This window comes from Aquila chrysaetos, chromosome 12 (genome assembly GCF_900496995.4).
Source record: "Aquila chrysaetos chrysaetos chromosome 12, bAquChr1.4, whole genome shotgun sequence".
NCBI classification, from domain to species: Eukaryota; Metazoa; Chordata; class Aves; order Accipitriformes; family Accipitridae; genus Aquila; species Aquila chrysaetos.
In genome coordinates this window covers 12,026,026-12,044,557 of record NC_044015.1, presented here as the reverse complement: position 1 = coordinate 12,044,557, position 18,532 = coordinate 12,026,026, and the positions used below count along the sequence as shown (strand labels likewise).

Below are 18,532 nucleotides of genomic sequence, written 5' to 3'. Positions count from 1 at the left end.
AATGCGCTGGCTATGCTGATGCTTTGCATATCCATTTCCTCCAGCATTTCAGTACACAGGTGGGTGTTACTGGACTAAAAGGACAGCTGGGTTGCACTAAAAACCATAGCTGAGTGTAGGCTATACAGCTTGAGCTGGGGGCAGCACAAATCCCACTTTGTAATAGTTTATATATACAGATGTATGCTTGTGTGGGATTGTCTATATATATGCACATTATACTTATACACACAGACTGTTACCTGCTTACTATGATCCACAGCATAAGGGAAACACAGCTCTGGACACATATTTACAGGGACAAAAATTCTGACTGCATATTCAGTCTAAATCTTTCGGTTCACTTGCTTTGTATCAGCTAATCAATAGCATTGATGTGATTGTTTTTCTTGACAGAGGGCACATTCAAAAGCATTACCTACTGCACACTCGCTTTCTTAAATACCTTTCTAGATTTTGCTTCTTATATAATTCACCAGTTAGGGTTAATCATGTTACCAGTTCAAAAAGGGGAGGAAAATGACCCCAAACACACCATATCTTTTTGAAGTTGCAGTCGCCTCTGTGTCCTTTTCTGATTTTCTTTCACACTGCTGTCCAGATTTGCAAATTTGGATGTTCCTTCCTGTGAGTTAAAAGGGAATTAAAGGCAATTAATGGAGGAGCTAAGTAGTAAGCTGGCAACTATGTCTGTGTAAAATAATTGCAAATATATTTAACCAGGCAAGCTAGGCCAGCAAACGTATTTGCTGTGCAGGTACATGCATGTATACGTACATGTGCTAATTTTCTGGGACTCGTACACTGGGAATTTTGGACAAAATCCCACAGGATGACTATAAGGGAATTTTTCTGCAAAATGGCTCTACTCTGGCCAACGCTAAGTGCTGCTGAAAATCTCCTGAGAGTTTAAATCAGAGAAGCTTAGGATATACTTCAGGTGGCCAGATGCTTCTCTGAACTCTATCCTGACACTCTTGACCTCAGGATTTCTGTTTAATTTCCTAATCAGGACACCTACAAGTAAATATTTCTATCTTATGTAATGCTTTGTTGTTTTTCTTATGCCACAACATAGAGATCCAGCAACTACCCACTGTGGCTTATTGACTAATCCAAAAACACGCAGGAAATGAAAGTAATAGGTTTTCATCTCCACGATTCAAGCTTTCCTATGAATGGATGAGCTATTTCACAATAGATCTGTAGCCTTTATTTCCCTGGTTCCATACGGGATGCTGGGAGTTACTGTTATTTTTTCCAGTGGTCGGACAGATGGGGCATGAATCATTATCAATGTCTTTTTAAGAGGCACAAAAAACCAGCCTGCACTTGTAAAGATCCTCTCATTACAATGTTTACTTCTCTCAGTCACAGTTAATGAACAGGTCACTCAAACTGTATTTCCTTCCTCGGCTGAAAAACAGGAGCAAATGAAAAAGGAGTGTTGTCTCAATGTCTTCAAGATACTGAAAGGTAAACTCAAGATTCTCTAACAGCAGCCGGCAGGCAGGCACAGAAGCTAAAACTTCAGCTTGCAGCAGAGCTGTTGTTTGGGGAGGAGAGAACAGAGCGCTCCCTCTCCGTGCTGGCCAACCTGTTTCATGTGGCATTTTGTCTGCTCTACACTTAAATCTGCAGGATGGATAGGCAAGGTCAAACACAGCTTCCCTAGACAGACTATTTATAGTGAAAGAAAACAAAGACTTTAAGGATTCAGTGGACATTAATCCTCCAATCATTACAAAACAGTCCAAGACAAGAAGTAAGAGAGAGGTTCTAGCTATTCTGTGGAATTTTTCTCCTCTCACTGCTTTCAAAATGTTTTGCAAATCTACTTAGAGCAGCTGGAGAGAGTGATTTGCTGGGAGCCAGACGGTCTGGGCTCAGATTGAGTTGTTGTTTTGTCTTTTTAATATTTAGTTAAATAAGCTGTTCTGAACAGACATTTTCCCTCTACACTTATTATTGTCCCACCTGCTTTAAAATTTAGCTACAGATGTTGATAAATTGATGATAAACAAAACAGACCGACAGGTTTGAATGTGTTCATCCATCATTCCTGAGCAAAACACAGTGTTTTAGATACCAAGGCAAGGGGGTAAGGTACAAATGCCAGATTGACTTGGATAGAACTGCCAAAAAGTAAACTGGTTAGCCAGTTTATGGAAACTTTTTTATGTAAACAGAAAAAACTGCCACAAACATTCCTTAGTTTCTACAGAATATAACCTTTCCCTGCTATTCTTCCTCACTCCTTTCAAGGTCCTGAGCTTGTTGGGGTTCGCCCAGGAGAGCGTACAAGTCAAACTGTTTCAGACAGAGCCTGCTTTGTTGTCCATCTGGCCACACACAGAGCAGGAAGCCTGTTCCTTCAAAATTCCCAGCCCTGTTTTCTAGTTCCAAGAAAGGTACGGGATAGTCGGATAAACATCTTGGTTTAATTCCTCAGCTGAAGCTGAGTGGCATTGTTCCAGTGAAGTCAAAAGCACTACAGTGGTGCAATCCAGTCGAGAATCTTGTTTGGAGTTGGTCTGCACTCATCGATGCAAACCTGAGCCTTTTCCAGGTTTGCTCAGAGGGTGCACAAGCTAGCAGTTCATCTCTCTATACAGAGCAGGATAAAGCCAAAGTGCTAATTTGTAACTCATCTCAGTAGAATTACACTGTGCAGCACCTCTTCACTCTGGTTGTGGCTCCAGCACTGTCACTGGTATGATACAGTGCACACAGCTATTCTTGAGCCAGACATCACCATGCCCAAGGGAGCGTTACCTGTTACCTAACTACAGCAGTGTGACATTCAACTTGAGGGGCTCCAAGGGGTCCTGAACTGCTGTCTTGTGAACAAGTCCACACAGAATCTGTGCTGCTGCAGCCTGCTGCGTGTGGGTATCTGAGCTCAACAGGCTAATGCTAGGGTAAGTTCTTTCAGGAACGATGAAATCACCTCTCAGCCCGGCAGAAAAGCACAGATTTTACAGACCTATCTTCCCTGAAGCACAGCATACAGTAGTTCAGGGAGAGATGAGCTTTGGCAGCTGATTAGAAAAAGGGCTAACCTCAGCTTTAATTGAGATCACAAGCCTTGCAACTCAAGCTAATTCTCACCTTCATTAGCAGCTCCCTGCTTGTCAAATAATTGTCATGGTCTGAGAAGATATCAGACAGCTCTTCGAACATCAGCATTATGTCCCTGTACAGGAAAAGATTAAATCATTTAGGTTACTAGTAAGCACTCTAAATCAGATCAGATTACTATTTTTTCTCATGAATCGTTAACAGTTGGGCATATAAAAGATAACACCACCAAAATGCATCTAATGGGATGCTGCACAACTACTAGGAACCTTCCTGGGATCTTCTGGTGCTCCCAGTAAAGTCTCACCTTATTTGGCAGCTTCACAAAGAAATGCCATAGGTACGCAGACCCCAAGCAGGGTTTTCAATTACACTGCAGGGTATGAGACTGTTGTAAGAAAGTGGGTAAATGGATACAAAGGAACAGAAAAATAGCTGAGAGAGGTATCCTAAGTACTCCAGTTTTGCCCTGTTTCATGCACTCTGGGAAGCTAGAAGCATTTAAGTGTATGAGTCCCTTTCTATTGCCCAACACTATAAACACAAGACGGCAATATTTTGATCAGGAACAGGAACACGGGGCAGCGGAAGGAAAGACCCACCTCTCTCTAGGGGAAATGCAGAAGTATACTGCGTGGCAGAGTGACATTTTTCTTTGTTTATCAAAGGCAAAGGAAAGAAATCTATTCTTCCCAAACTGAATGAACAGAACACCCTCTTTCCCACACACAGATTTCTGGTGTCTGTTTGGCATGCAGTAAGTATGCCAGTTGCACAAATAGGTATTTCCCCGTGAGAAAAATTGTCTTCAATACAGGTTTGGATTTTGTAGTCTGGGGATATATTTTAAGGAAATGTCAGGACCAGGAGAGGATTAGTGAGGGTTTGTGGCAACCTGGACCTCCTCCAACTTCACAGGAGAGAAGACAACAGGCAAGTACCATGGTGCCCTTTTGCTGACCTTCCGAGAGCGGTGTGCATGAGCTGGGTGAGTAGCTAGTCACGTAGTTTTTCAAAATAGGCTGTGGACGATCCAATATGCTATAAAGGACAGAAGAGACCCAGTATCCCCGAGGGCAGGTTGTCCCCTCAATATAAAAGAGGAGCTCACAGCAGTCAGACCCAAAAAAGGGGTCTCAGCCTCACAGGAATGAGAGGTTCTTCAAAGAGAACAGATGTCCGTGAAGGAGCAGAATAGGAAGGCTGAGAAGAACAAGATGAAAAGAAAGAGTACTGAGCTTTTTGCCTTTGTTTGGGGCTAGCCACAGGACTGGAGGGGGAGGCTTACTTTGGAACACACGCCCAGGTCTTCTTTAGCCTATAGATGGAGTTGGACTGCAGTGCTGAAACGATGGCCCTCAAGGAGGAAAAATTCTTCAGGATCCTACATTCCTGTGAAAGGAGCGGTTAGAAATACAGGAGCATTAAATGTCAGCATTACGGATACGTTAGTACTCTCCTGTTTGACTGGTGTCATGCTTGCTACACATTCTCACTGCTAAGCAGGCAGCTGTACAAATATTGAGCATCAAAAATATCACTCCCCCCTCCAGCCACCAAACACTTCATGGGCTTTGGCACTTATATCTTGTTTTCCTCACTTTCATGTCTTTGTGGTGATGCTGCAGTATTACAGCTTCCAGTTCTCCTAGTAAAAATAAAAGTGGAACTGACTCCATGAAGCCAGGCTAAAAAGCACAAATGTTACACTTCTTAAAAAGCTCCTTATAGTTACCAATCCCTTTTACCCTTTAGGGGAAAAACCAGGCTTTGCCTCTTTGTATGCAGTATTTAAAATGTAAACCCTCAATCATCTAAGTGTCAATTAAAAATAAAGACATGCAAAGGAATAACCAGTTATTCAAGTATGTGCACACTGTTAAAGAGAAAAACCTTCCCAGCTCTTCCAGAGTTGGGATCAAATCCTAACAGAGAGACTGGTTTATAAACATTTCTTATGCAGCTTCTCTGTGGCAAAAGCTTTGATGGAAAAGAATACTGAAAAACTTAATTCTCAAAAAAACAGCACAGATCCCTGGTAAAGCAGATGGAAGCAAGGAGGAGGAGGAAAGTCTGGCCTGTGACTCTTCAAGGAACTCCCGTAAATCTATTGGTGGCTCCTGAGCTAGAGCATGGGCACCACGAACTTAAGAAACTCTTGCAAATACAAGCTCTTACAAACAGGTGCCTGTACATGCAAATTAAGCAGACAAAACACATGCCAATTTGACTGTTGCATGTAGGTGAGAATGTATTCAAACTACAATTCCACTTCTGCAAATTTTTATGGGGCTGATTATTACACTAATAATGCTGATTATGTAAAGGATCCTTAGAGTGAAAATAGACATAATTTATTTCCTTTGTAGGACTGAACAAATGTAAAGCGACCTGAGCATAAACAGAAGTCAGACCTTAATATATCAGCAACTCTGTTCATGAGTTTCATTAAAATTGACTGAACAACTAAGGCAAGTACATTTACTCCCATTTATTTACCTAAAAAAAAAAAAAAAAAAAATCTTTGTGCAACTTAGAAGGCTACATTTAAGAAAGTGTGGCTTAAGAAGGCTGACTGGACAGACAGCAGTTGAAGCAGGTTGGCAGTTAGACTAGATAAAGATCAAGTTCAAGATCATGTGGTAGGACGCACAAGACCTGAAAGTTATTCTTGCATGGTTTGGGGCCAAAGAAAACACGTAACAGCTCTTCTTCAGCGATAGACACATTTAAGAATGAGACCCTTCTTTCTTTATGTTCAACTTGAAATTCAGGCTGGGGAGAACATGGATTTAGAGACACAAATTCTCAGCATTTCTTTTTTTCAAATACAACAGGAGTTTGGACTAGAAGATCCAATTTGGAACCATCTTGACTTAATTGCACGTTGCATAATTTAAAGCACATTAGGAAATCAATATTGGATTTTGTGTTCTCAATGATTTAACTGACTGCAGACTAAACTTTAGCAAGCTTTCATTTGTATATAAGAAGAATTTTTAAGACTGCTTTGAATAACTTTGTTTCATGCTGTGTCCTTCACAAGGGGAAAACCAGAAAGAATCCTGTGCAGAAGCAACTTTGATTTAAAAGAATTAAGCATAACAGGATATTAATGATTTCATTTTTACTTTTTATTTTTAAAGAAAATATTGTGTGAGTGAAATTGGCTGCTCCTGCTCAGGAACCTTAGATCTAGGTGGAGCAGAGAGGGCTGGCAGTTAGAAAAGTATTCAGTTTATCTTGTAAACAAAGAAACTGGATCCAAAAGTAATGAACAGATAACAACTGTGAAACTCCATACTTCTAAGTTACAGAGTTAGCTGTCAGTGAATAACTGCACTTTAATGAGTGGATTATTTTCTAATTCAGGCTTCTAACTATTCAAAACACTCATTTGCATGCCCAAAGCAAGTAACTTTCTTCAGAAGTGGGCAGCTAAGTATATATGCAACTAGCTGTTCTACATGTGCAATTATTTTGTAGAGCATGCACATGCATTTTTCATGTGCTTAGCTAAGACTGGAGTATTTAATTATGTGTGTGAATTAAATAAAGGGAGAAGTACTGAATCAATAGAGGTGGAGAACAAAGTTCTCCCTCCACAGAACAAGTATGATGAGAGTGGTGCCTGTCCTAGCTTCCCTGGGCCTCCCTGCTGACCCATGATGAGCAGGAAGCTGCTTCATACTTGCTCGCCCAGGCTGCAGCCCAGGCTGCCCCATAAAGGCCCCATTAGCCAGTACCCTCTGCAACTTAAAGACCTGTACACAGAAAATAGGAATCAACTTCCTAATCGATTCACACGGGCTATAAAGCAGCCATCAGATGATAACAAAAATGAGTCAACTTAAGTGCCAAAAGAGAGGTGAAAGACTACTTCCTCATACCAGTTTCCTGAACCATGCAGTTGCCAGAGCGTAGGTGCCAGGGCTAACAATACTGCCTCTAGAAGCATAGAAGTGCATTGTCAAGGTTGGAAAGCCTCTGTTTGGCTTGAGCTTTTTATGACTGCTTATTTTGTATAGCTCAGAAAGAATCCATGTGATTCTTACAACAAAAGTCAACACACATCCTTATGAAAGTGCTTTAAATTTTCTCTTCAAAAGAGAGATATAGCTTACTGCCAGCTGCCCAGTGCTCTGAGGGGAGTTCAAAAGGTTACAGTAAAATATTAAAGATAAAAATCTAAGAAATTAGCAAACTAGTGTTATGTAAAGAAGGCATGCAAAACCCTTTCATGCAAAGATTAAGAAACACAATCTACTACAAGACAAAGGAATTGAAGCAAAGAGTAAAAATGTGTTAGAGAAACGTGTGAGACAATGATAAAGCAGAAATATAAGATGATGAGGAGACTGATACCATATTGTTACTCTACTTTTTTTTTCTGGTCACTGCTTGCACCTCTCATCCCCTCCAAACCCAGCTGGTTTGTATACCTGATGTAAACCATTAATAACTTAGTAGGCAAACGACCTTTCAGCCTCAAGAATTTTTCAAAACAAAAGAGTACAAACAATAATTACATTTTTTCCATGTTAAAGAGGCTACTACTTCCTAGAAGTAAGTTAGCTTTGTCTGCACTTACTTAAAACCTTGTATTTACTTTATTTGCATATGTACACACACACACATATATATATATATATAAATGTATGAAAACCCAAACAGTTGTGCTGTCTTCCACCATATCTGATTTCAACTCCCATGGTGTTCATAGATGCAGGAGAGGGAGCATGATGCTCATTGACTGAACACGAATGACCAAAGGCAGGTAAGCACAAAGCTTATTCTGACTGCGCCCGCTGCCTGTACCACTGCCACTCCTACTCCATTCTTGTTAAACTTTCCTCTGAAAACAAGTCTAACCTCTGGATGATACCAGCAATCACTTCACTGCTTTCACTATTGTGAGCAGTATTTTATTTTCTTCCTAGGGAAGTGAACTGGTTGAATTTATACCTATCTTACCATAAATGTTACATTATCAAGTATACAGCACTTCCCATCTGCAAGACACAGTGTCTGCCTCACCCGTTAATTAGCACTCCCAACCCTGTGAAGAGACAAGCATCAACACCATTTCCATGGTGGGCAAGGAACTAAGGAGAGGAAGGGCAATACTTCATCTGCTATTACAAAGGAAGTCAGTCAAAAATAGGAAGAATTAGAGCTAAGATGTTCGCTGGCCTGGTACCAATGCATACAATCCCCTTCTCCCCTCCCAACTCCCTCAGTCCAAGGCACCTGCACAAGAAACATTAAACAGTCTAGAATAAATGCTTTACATGTGCAATATGAATCCACTTCTCAATGATCTTGGCTCTTTGCTGTGTTTTGAGTTCCTTGCTCTTCAGGATAGTGCTGACAACACATTTGGTAACTACATTGAACTGAGAGATGGTGGCTCTGATGGTAGGTGCCAGGTGCTTGTTTTCTTTCTTATCCCTTCGAGACCAGATGCATCCCAAACAGTGGTAGGGCACAACTTTCTTGAAGAGTTTCTAGAGTGAAATAGAGGTCTCTAAGTCAGCAGGATTCTCCTAGGTCTCTATTGTCCACAAGAAGAAAGGCATGTTTACAGTACAAATTGGATCCAAATCTAGTATGGTATTAAAAGGTAAATATTTGTTTTCTCTTCATTTAAAATATACACTTTGGCATACTCTTTATAGGTTTGATGCCCTAAAAGAACTGTCAGCTAAATAGTCCTGCAAAAATAAGAGACACTTTTTTATCAGTTGTATAACCAAGGGGAAAATTTTTTACATAATGATATTTTGAAGGAGATCGATACAGACAAACCAAATCAGAGCACGACAGTTAAGAGTGCCTATACATCTTTAGGCCAGGCAGCAATACAGTCAAAATGTGCTATTTCTCGTGTCAAATATTAAACTTTGCAAAAAGGCTAAACAATATACGTTCACACTTTTCTTTAAAAAGAAACAAACCTTCAGAATGACTGAAGGAAAAAGCCCAATGAATGAAGCAAGTTTGGATAACCAAGCAGAGCTGTGTCCTGTGTCCCAACAGCAGACCTGTTCTGGAACACTATACTTATATTGACATAATTTAAAAAAAAAATAAAAAAATTTAGAAGCCCAGCACTATTTCCCCTAGCATTTCAAGAAGTACATATACTCTACATACCGCATCCATGTATGTCAACTGTTCTGCCACAAGGTCTTCTTGGAAAAAAGAGAATTCTTCTGGGCTGCTGATGTCCAGTTCCACTTCATCAAATAGGTTACAGGGGGAAGTGTTATGGAACCCGTCTGTCCAGGATGGAAAACATGATTTAGTAAATTTATACAGCAAACAGTGAATCAAAGCAGATGTTTGTTTATTTTAAAACATCACTGTATATATTATAGCAGAATGCTCAAAGGGTCCTGCCTGATGTAACGGCCCCACTGTGCTGCATATTTTAGTGAGAAAGATGATGACCGGAAGATTAAATTGGCAAAGAAAAAGTGGAAGAGAAAGAAATAGTTAGAGAGAATTGAGCTGTTCAGGGTCTCTTAGCAGAGAAGTGGCTCTAACCCATTCTCTAACCATTCTTCTGAAAGAAAAAAAACAACACACACACCCCAACTAAAATTCCTTATTAACACTGCAGGATTTTGTTAATCTACTTTTCAGTATTTATGCATTTTATAACCTGAAAAGAAAAGAAAAAAATCAAACTGCAAAGGGACAAGACTGCAGTTATATCCCCAAAATATTGCATTAGGAATGCTCTTACATCCAGATTTCATCTCCCATGTACGGAAATAAAAGGAGATATCAGATTTCTTGGCACCATTTGTGGCTACATGGACTATATTGAAGAGAGTTTATTCCAGCATCCCTCACCTTTCCTCTCTGGGAATTTTTCCCAGGAAAGGGAATACAGTGAGCACCTACAGCATTCAGCTGAATGCTGCTTTTAAATTTGCACTGGGCAGCAGTGAAGAGGTGAGAGAGGAGAGCTGTCCTCCTCAAGGGACCTGATGCAGTGCAGAAGGGAAGGGATTTCACAGATGTTCCCATGTCACCTTTTGGCTCCCACAGGTTGGGAACAAAGCCACATTGAAACACAAAGAAATATGCCCTTGTTTCCCATGGTAGAGGAGGAAGTCAAACGGAAAATGCCTGAAAATAAATCCTCTTCCTAATCCCTTTTACTGTAAGGCAACAGTAACTCCATAAGAAGGCAGAAAAAAAAAAAAATGAACTTGTTAAAGACTAACAGCGAAAGTACTGAGTTTACTACTAGGGAGATTTCATTAACAAAAACAAGCAGCACATTTCAGAGTATGTTAGGCAATACTTCATATCCAATTAAAGCAGAACAGACATTAAAGCAACAAAAGCAGATAAAGTGATACTTCCTCATTGTTTTTTTAAGTACTTCGTTTTTCCTTTCTTCATTAATTAGCAAAACCTAATCATCAATGTAAACTGCTACAATTTTGATGTAACAAATTTTTACTACAGGCTGTATCCAAATTTCCATCTGTAGATTCCAATTGCACAATTTATTGACAGAGCTAAACGCGATAAATGGAGACCTCTGTTTCAGCATTATTTTTCTGTGGCTGTTTTGTAACAATATGCATAATTAAATGGACTTCTATAGACCTGTTAAGAGTCACACTTTTTTCTTTCTCTTTATGGCTATGTAACTCCTCATTTTCTTTTCAGCTCTTGAAAGTCAACTGAAAATCCTCATCACTGAAAGAGTTGCAACCTTACTCAAAACCCCACAGCACCCATAAAATCAAGTCCTGGAGTGCAACGCAAGATTTTCCTTTTCTTTTTTAATGCCTCTTTTTCTCCTTTCTCTCTCACCTTCGTAAATGTGTAACCAGTCTTTTCCCTACTCTCCAAGAAGCTGGAATCCTCTTGTACTCAAATATCTCATCATCTTCAAACCACCGGGATCCATTTAGCCCTCACAAAGCCCAGCTGCCCTCTTGACTTCACTGAGAGCAACTATGTGCCCCTTCTGAATTTGCAGTCTCTGACTCACCTTGCTTTGTATTGCTCAAGCTGCAAGAATTGAGGCCAGGAACAGCTTTTATCTGTGTATCTGGTACTGCAATCTAACCTACCGGCATGGCTGATGGCAGCACTGAATGGAGGTCTGATTACACAAACCAAACTGTAGGATTTAAGACCCAAATTTGTAAATTCATAGCACAATATGAATGCTTTAGAACAATAATTATCAGCAAGTCTTGACTGCAGACAACACATTAAGAGTTTTGAAAGAAATCTCTGAAATGAACACAGATGGAACTCTGATAAAGTAAGTAACAATTCTAAAACTCTTCTCTGCAGACCCCACAGGTTTATTGCATTCTCCTCATCTTATTCTAATTATCAGCCTCTATTCTGCCACAATTTGGAAAATGTTGTCATTCAAACTGACCACTCTGTAACTCAGAAAAGGACCTTTTCAACTGTTACTTGAGGAAACAAATGCAGAAACAGGGCTGCTGGGAACTTCTGTTCACTTTGAACCCAAATATAGCTCTCGTGAGCTTTCTTTGTTTGACCCGTGGGAACCAAACTGAGAAAAGGACAGCAATAGGCACATATTAGCAATCCTGTTCACTTACCTGTGTTCAATAAGGAAAATGCCTGGGCTCTCTGCAGTACTCCTTTTTATGTACGTGTTAATGACTGAGTTCATTTGGCATTTCACAGTATTATGCATTGACACGGTATTTCTGGAACATCCGGCAGGCATGATTTTTATGGGATGAAATGTTTCTTTTCTGTCATTTCCTTTATCCTTTATTACATGAATTATTCCCTCTGCCCCTCTGTGAAAGCTGGAAGTTGATTCTAGTTCTCATTCACACACTATGTGAGCTCCTACGACTTTTCAGCTTATGCCACAGGAAGCCTTCTGACCAGATTAAGGGTATGTGTCAGGCTTGACACTATGCACAGCATATTTGTGTTACTACAGTCCACTATTGTTTCGGTGGATTGTGACCCCCAATAACGTAAGTTTTTCCTCTGTCCTTGGATACCAGCAGCCAGCCACTCAAATAGGAAAAAACAGCCACAGACACTTCCTTTGACATGATGGTAACTAGGAAGAAAAGCTTCATGATGACAAGGCTTGTGACTCAAGCTGTATTTTGTCACAGCTCCGTATTTTGCTTTTTGTTGTTTTGGGGTTTTCTTGGCGGGGGAGAGATGGGCAGGTATTGAAATGAGAAGACCAGCTAAAGAGCAGCTGTGTGTTTTAATTCAATGACATGGGAAGTACGCTGACAATTAACCACTTAGTTGCTGCAGCAATCTCAAAGTTTTGGCTAAAAATTACAGAAGTGCTGGATTTCCCAATCCACCCCAGAACAAACAGGCATGGACACCTACACTGTGCGACTATTTCATCCCACACAGAACCTGCAGCCACACACAGAGATTTTTTTTTTCTAAAATAAACTAGAAATAAGTCACTGGTGAACTTCACAATATTGTCAATTAGCATGAGTTAATGAAGTGTACTCCACATAAATCCCTCCAGTATCATAGAGTCTGGGAGAATAGAAAGACAGAAGGGAAAGGTAACTTACCATCGTTTTCCACTTCTTGGCTCTGGAACTGCTCCAAGAGGTTCTGTGCCCTCCTCTCCGGGTCAGAGCCGGGTATATTCCTCTTCAGGTAATCCAGCAACTTCAGCAAACACGGGTAGTTGGGTGGCTCTCTGAAATCCTCAGAGCACTGATCAAGCCAGGCTCGTAAGATTGATGCTATTGCACTAAGAGAAAAGACACAGAGCACACTGGTTGTATACAGCATGTATTGATGCAATTGTATGTATCTGTATCTAATACAACAATAAAAACATGAGACATTCATGCTCCACATGAAGGCAGTATGAAGACTTTTTTGAGCAAGGAACTTAATTTGTTCTTTTTATGCATAGAATCTTATTAAGCTATCACTCAGATTTTGCCAGGGACTTCAGTGAAGTTGCTCCTGATTTGCACTCCTACAAGTGGATCCAATTATGGCCCCCAAATGCAAACTTAATAAAGAATCAAATCTGGTTAAGCTATATTGGGACCCTTCTATTAAATTTAAGAGAGATAAAGCAATTAAGAGAATAGAATAGAATAGAACAGAACTATTTCAGTTGGAAGGGACCTACAATGATCATCTAGTCCAACTGCCTGACCAATTCAGGGCTGACCAAAAGTTGAAGCATGTTGTTAAGGGCATTGGCCAAATGCCTCTTAAACACTGACAGGCTTGGGGCACCACCACCTCTCTAGGAAGCCTGTTCCAGGGTTTGACCACCCTCTCGGTAAAGAAATGCTTCCTCATGTCCAGTCTAAACCTCCCCTGGTTACTCCCCTGGTGCAACTTTGAACCATTCCTATGCGTCCTGTCCCTGGATCCCAGGGAGAAGAGCTCAGCACCTCCCTCTCCACTTCCCCTCCTCAAGAAGCTGTAGAGAGCAATGAGGTCGCCCCTCAGCCTCCTTTTCTCCAAGCTACACAAACCCAGAGTCCTCAGCCGCTCCTCACAGGACATGCCTTCCAGCCCTGTCACCAGCTTGGCTGCCTTCCTCTGGACACATTCGAGTACCTTCACATCCTTCTTAAACAGTGGGGCCCAGAGCTGCACACACAGTACTCCAGGTGAGGCCACACCAATGCTGAATACAGCAGGATAATCCCCTCTCTTGACCAACTGGTTATGCTGTGTTTGATGCGGTTTGCCCTCTTGGCTGCCCCGGCACACTGCTGGCTCCTATTGAGCCTGCTGCCCACCAGCACCTCCAGATCCCCTTCTGCAGGGCTGCTCTCCAGCCACTCCTCTCCCAGTTTATACTTGTGCCCAGCAGTACTCCATCCCAGGTGCAGAATCCGGCATTTGGACTTGTTAAATTTCACCCCACTAACCATAGCCCAATGCTCCAATCTATCTAGATCCCTCTGCAAGGCCTCCTGTCCCTCAAGAGAGTCAACAGCACCTCCCAGTTTGCTATCATCAGCAAACACCCTAATGGTGCATTCAACTCCTGCATCCAGATCACTGATAATCATGTTGAACAGCACTGGCCCTAGCACTGAGCCCCGAGGAACACCGCTGGTGACCAGTCGCCAGCCAGATGTAGCCCCATTCACTACAACCCTCTGAGCTCTGCCCTTCAGCCAGTTCTTCACCCAGCACACCGTGAACCCGCTCATCCCACAGTTGGACAACTTGTCCAGAAGGATGCTGTGAGGGCCTTACTAAAATCCAGAAAAACTACATCTACCGCCCTCCCTTCATCCACTGGGCGGGTGGCCTTATCATAGAAGGATATCAAATTAATTAAACAGGACTTTCCATTTGTGAACCCATGTCGACTGTGCCCAAAGATTGCGTTATTCTTTAAATGCCTTTCAATAGTACCCAGTATAAACTTCTCCATAATTTTTCCAGGAACTGAGGTAACTGAGGTTAGACTAACAGGTCTGTAGCTCCCTGGGTCTTCCCTCACGCCCTTTTTGTAGACTGGAGTAACACTGGCTAGCTTCCAGTCAGCAGGGACCTCCCCAGGCTCCCGAGACCTTTGGACAATGATCGAGAGGGGTCCTGCCGTAACATCCGTTAGCTCCTTCAGTACTCTGGGGTGAATCCCATCAGGCCCCACAGACTTGTGAACATTCAGCTGATACAGCTGGCCTCTTACGACTTCAGTGTCCACAAATGGAAAGTCACTGTTCCCACACTTGTGGTCCTCCAAGTCAGAGGACCAGGCAGCCCAAGGTCTATCAGCATTATTAAAGACTGAGGCAAAAAATGCATTCAATGCCTCTGCTTTTTCTTCATGCCTATCAGTCAGGTGACCATCTTCAACCAGTATTGGTCCAATGTTTTCCTTAGACCTCCTCTTGCTATTAACATACTATAAGCCCTTCTTGTTATCTGAAAAAACACTGGCCAGTTTCAACTCTAATTGAGCTTTGGCCTTTCCTGTCTTCTCCCTACATAAATGAACCACAGCTCCATACTCTTCCTGAGAAGCCTGACCTTGCTTCCAGAGATCATACAGTTTCTTTTTCCTCTTGAGCTCCAGGAGGAGTTCCCTGTTCAGCCAAGCTGGTCTTCTGCCCCACTTGCTTGACTTAACAACACAGTGGAATTGCCTGCTCGTGTGCTTCTAAAAGGTGGTTCTTAAAGACTGACCAGCACTTGTGGACTCCTAAGCCCTCAAAAGCAGATTCCCAGGGGACTCTGCTAAATGGCTCCCTGAACAGTTTAAAGTTTGCTCTCCTGAAGTCCAGGGTAGCAACTCTGCTGTCCTTTTTTCTCATTACACTGAAAATTTTAAACACAACCATTTCATGATCACTGTGGCCAAGACAGCCACCTACCATCACATCCCCCACGAGTTCTTCTCTATTCACAAACAGCAAGTCTAGGAAGGCATCTTTCCTAGTTGGCTCACTGAGTACCTGTGACAAGAAGTTATCTCCTACAAAATTCAAGAATTTCCAAGACCTGCTTGTCACAGCAGTATGATATGCCCAGTTGATGCCTGGGAAGCTGAAATCTCCCATAAGGACAAGGGCTACTGATCCAGAAATTTCTGCTAATAGCCTATAGAATAACTCATCAGTGCTCACATCCTGGCTGGGCAACTGGTAGTAGATACCCACTAAAACATCTCCTTTGTTTTCCATCCCCCTAATCCTTACCCAGAGGCTCTCAACCACATCATCACTAACTGTAAGGGCTCTGCAGTCAAACTCTCCCTTACATACAGCGCGACACCTCCACCTTGCCTGCCGTGCCTATCCCTCCTGAACAGCCTGTAGCCCTCCATCCAATCGCTCCAGTCGTGGGACTCATTCCCCCAAGTCTCACTAATACCAATTACATCGTAGCCCTAGGAGTCAACCAACGCTTCCAGTTCATCCCGTTTGTTTCTCATACTGTGTACGTTAGTGTACAAGCATTTCAGATATGCTCCTGAGCCCTCCATGCTCCCAGAAGCAGTGTAAATGTTCCCATGAGGATTGCCACCCTCTGGCGATGCCATGCCAACCCTTGGTTTACCTACTGCAATCCTATTGGTATCCCCTTTGCCCACTGATTCTAGTTTAAATCCCTCTCGATCAGCCTTGCCAGCTTATACCCAAAGACCCATTTTCCCCATCAGGGGGACAGATGGATCCCATCAGGCCCCAAAATACCTTGTCTCTCAAAGGCTCTTCCATGCTTTAAAACCCCAAAGTTTTGGCGGAGGCACCAGTCCTGGAGCCAGGTATTGATATTCTGGTCTTACCTGTTTCCCATTACTGGGAGGATTGAGGAAAACACTACCTATGCTCCCAAATTTTTTGGCATTCTTCCCAGGGCTCTGAAGTCTATTTGGATTGACCTCAGACTTTTTGTTGCAACATCATTTGTACCCACATGAAAGAGCAGAAATGGATAGTAGTCTGAAGGTTGAACTAAGCTCTTCAGTCTTGTGGTGACATCCCTAATTCGGTCCCCAGGGAGGCAGCAAACTTCTCTGAAAATAGGGTCCAGTCTGCAAACAGGTGCTTCTGTTCTGCACAGAAGGGAATCACCAATGACAGTAACTGACCGTTGTTTCTTCTTGGCGCTGGTCTTAATGCAGGTCTTGTTGTGAAGGATTGGTCTCTCTGATCTCTGCAAGACTGCTTGCGCAGGTTCCTCCTCTTTCTTTTCTCATTATGCGCTTCATCTGCTGTACCCAGGGCCTCATATCTGTTCTGTAAGGGTATTTTAGAGGATAAAGGTGTTTCTCTTATTGCTCCATGCTGTAACCTTCTTCCACCCCTCCTTATCCCTTGTGATACTGCCTTCCTCCTGGCACAAAGCAGATCCAGGACCTGCCTCTGTAGTGGCCACACTGAGTTGGCTTCTATGCTTCATAGATGGCAGAGTATGGCTCCATTGATCAATGTCCTTCTCAGACTCTTGAATGCTCCTCAGTCTGCCCCCCTCCTCCTGCAGCTCAGCCACCAAGCAGAGCAGCTCATCAGTCTGGTCACACCTCCCGCAGTCTTGCTTATGATCACTTTCCACCTCTAGTAGGAATATCCCTTCACACATCCCACAGCTGGAAACCTGGGTGGTCACATGCTTGAACAGGAGCTCTGTCTGTGTGGTTGCGTTGGTTCTACCAGGTGCTAGAAGCTCAGGAGAAGCAGGGGACACCGCTTTTTGCCAGGTGGCAACCATGCTGCCATGCACCTGCCCACTTGGAAATATATATACTCTGGTGCCTGTTGCAATCAGATGGGCTGATTGTTCTTGCCTGCTTAAATCTCCCGCATTGCTGGGTGCAGGCTCCATGCCTTGCTGTCTCATCCAGTCAGTGGGTCCGGGGTCAGTGGCTCGGGGAATGCCCCCTGTTCAGACAAGCCTCTACTTGTCCATGTGTCTCCTTGTGCGTTCTGCCGCTGCTTGCTGCCACTGCTGCTGGTGCTCCTCACACTGCTCCAGCATCCATTGCAATCAATAATACTAGAAATAGCCCTCTCCCAAGCATATAAAGCCAGCACCTTGGATAAAACCAAGTAATTTTCTATTACTGGCAATCTTTATTCATTATGATCCTGCTTCCCTGTATTGCACTGTTTGTCAAGCTAGCAAAGCAAGATGTGCAATTTACCTTGGAGTTATGCTTTGCTTAATCAGTTGAAGTATCTTTGCTTAGCTGTACCATGACCATGTTTGAATAACTACCAGACATTATGCATACAATCAAAAGAAGAACATAATTTCTTAATTCCCTCTTGTGCCAGTGGGAAAAGCTGTGGCCCAGCGAGGCTGCAATGTTTGCTCCGTTACCGCTCCCTGGGATGTTGTGGGAAAACAGCATGGAGGAAACAAGATATTCATGGCTCCTTCAGGGTAGCAGCTTCCCAGTGGAAGTGCTAAGTCAAACACTTCCTTTGGTGCCCTTCCTCTCATCAATTGCTGCTGCCAAGTCTGAGGACCAAACTGAAGCTGCACATTCCTCCACACCGTGTTACTCATTATCTGCTGCCTTAGTAGAAAGACTGCCCATTCATGAAACCTTGGGTTCTGCAAAAAAAGCAGTCTAAGCCTGAACTTAATCCCCAGGAGCACACACAGTTAGTGAGATTGCGTTATCTGTGAAGATAAAATCGTAATTGTGACATGTGCAGCACGGGCAGCACTATGCTGCCAGTGCCCAGTATCGAGCTTGCAGGTAGCTGAACCCAGAAGACAGACTGGTCTTGCTAATCTTATGATGAAATACGTAACAAAAATATATCAGCAGAACCCAGATTTTACGCTTAGCCCAAAGACAAGGTGGGGCTGTCAAATTATACTGTGCAGAAAGGTATCTCGATTATGCTGGCAGTGCAGGGAAAGAATGCTTAAGGAGTTATAGGAGCGTTGGATCTCATTCAGGAAAGTTATCCCAGACCTTCTTAGAAAC

The 18,532-nt window shown here is 42.6% G+C and overlaps 1 protein-coding gene across 1 annotated transcript in view; it reads right to left on the bottom strand.

Moving 5' to 3' along the window:
- Window positions 1-18,532, bottom strand: part of RGL1 (ral guanine nucleotide dissociation stimulator like 1) — an 83,684-nt gene that overhangs the window by 13,792 nt on the left and 51,360 nt on the right. Inside the window, 6 exon segments of the mRNA XM_030032672.2 lie at window positions 536-625; window positions 3,112-3,196; window positions 4,370-4,473; window positions 8,373-8,588; window positions 9,238-9,362; window positions 12,666-12,850. Of these exon segments, the coding sequence (XP_029888532.1) occupies window positions 536-625; window positions 3,112-3,196; window positions 4,370-4,473; window positions 8,373-8,588; window positions 9,238-9,362; window positions 12,666-12,850 (805 nt within the window).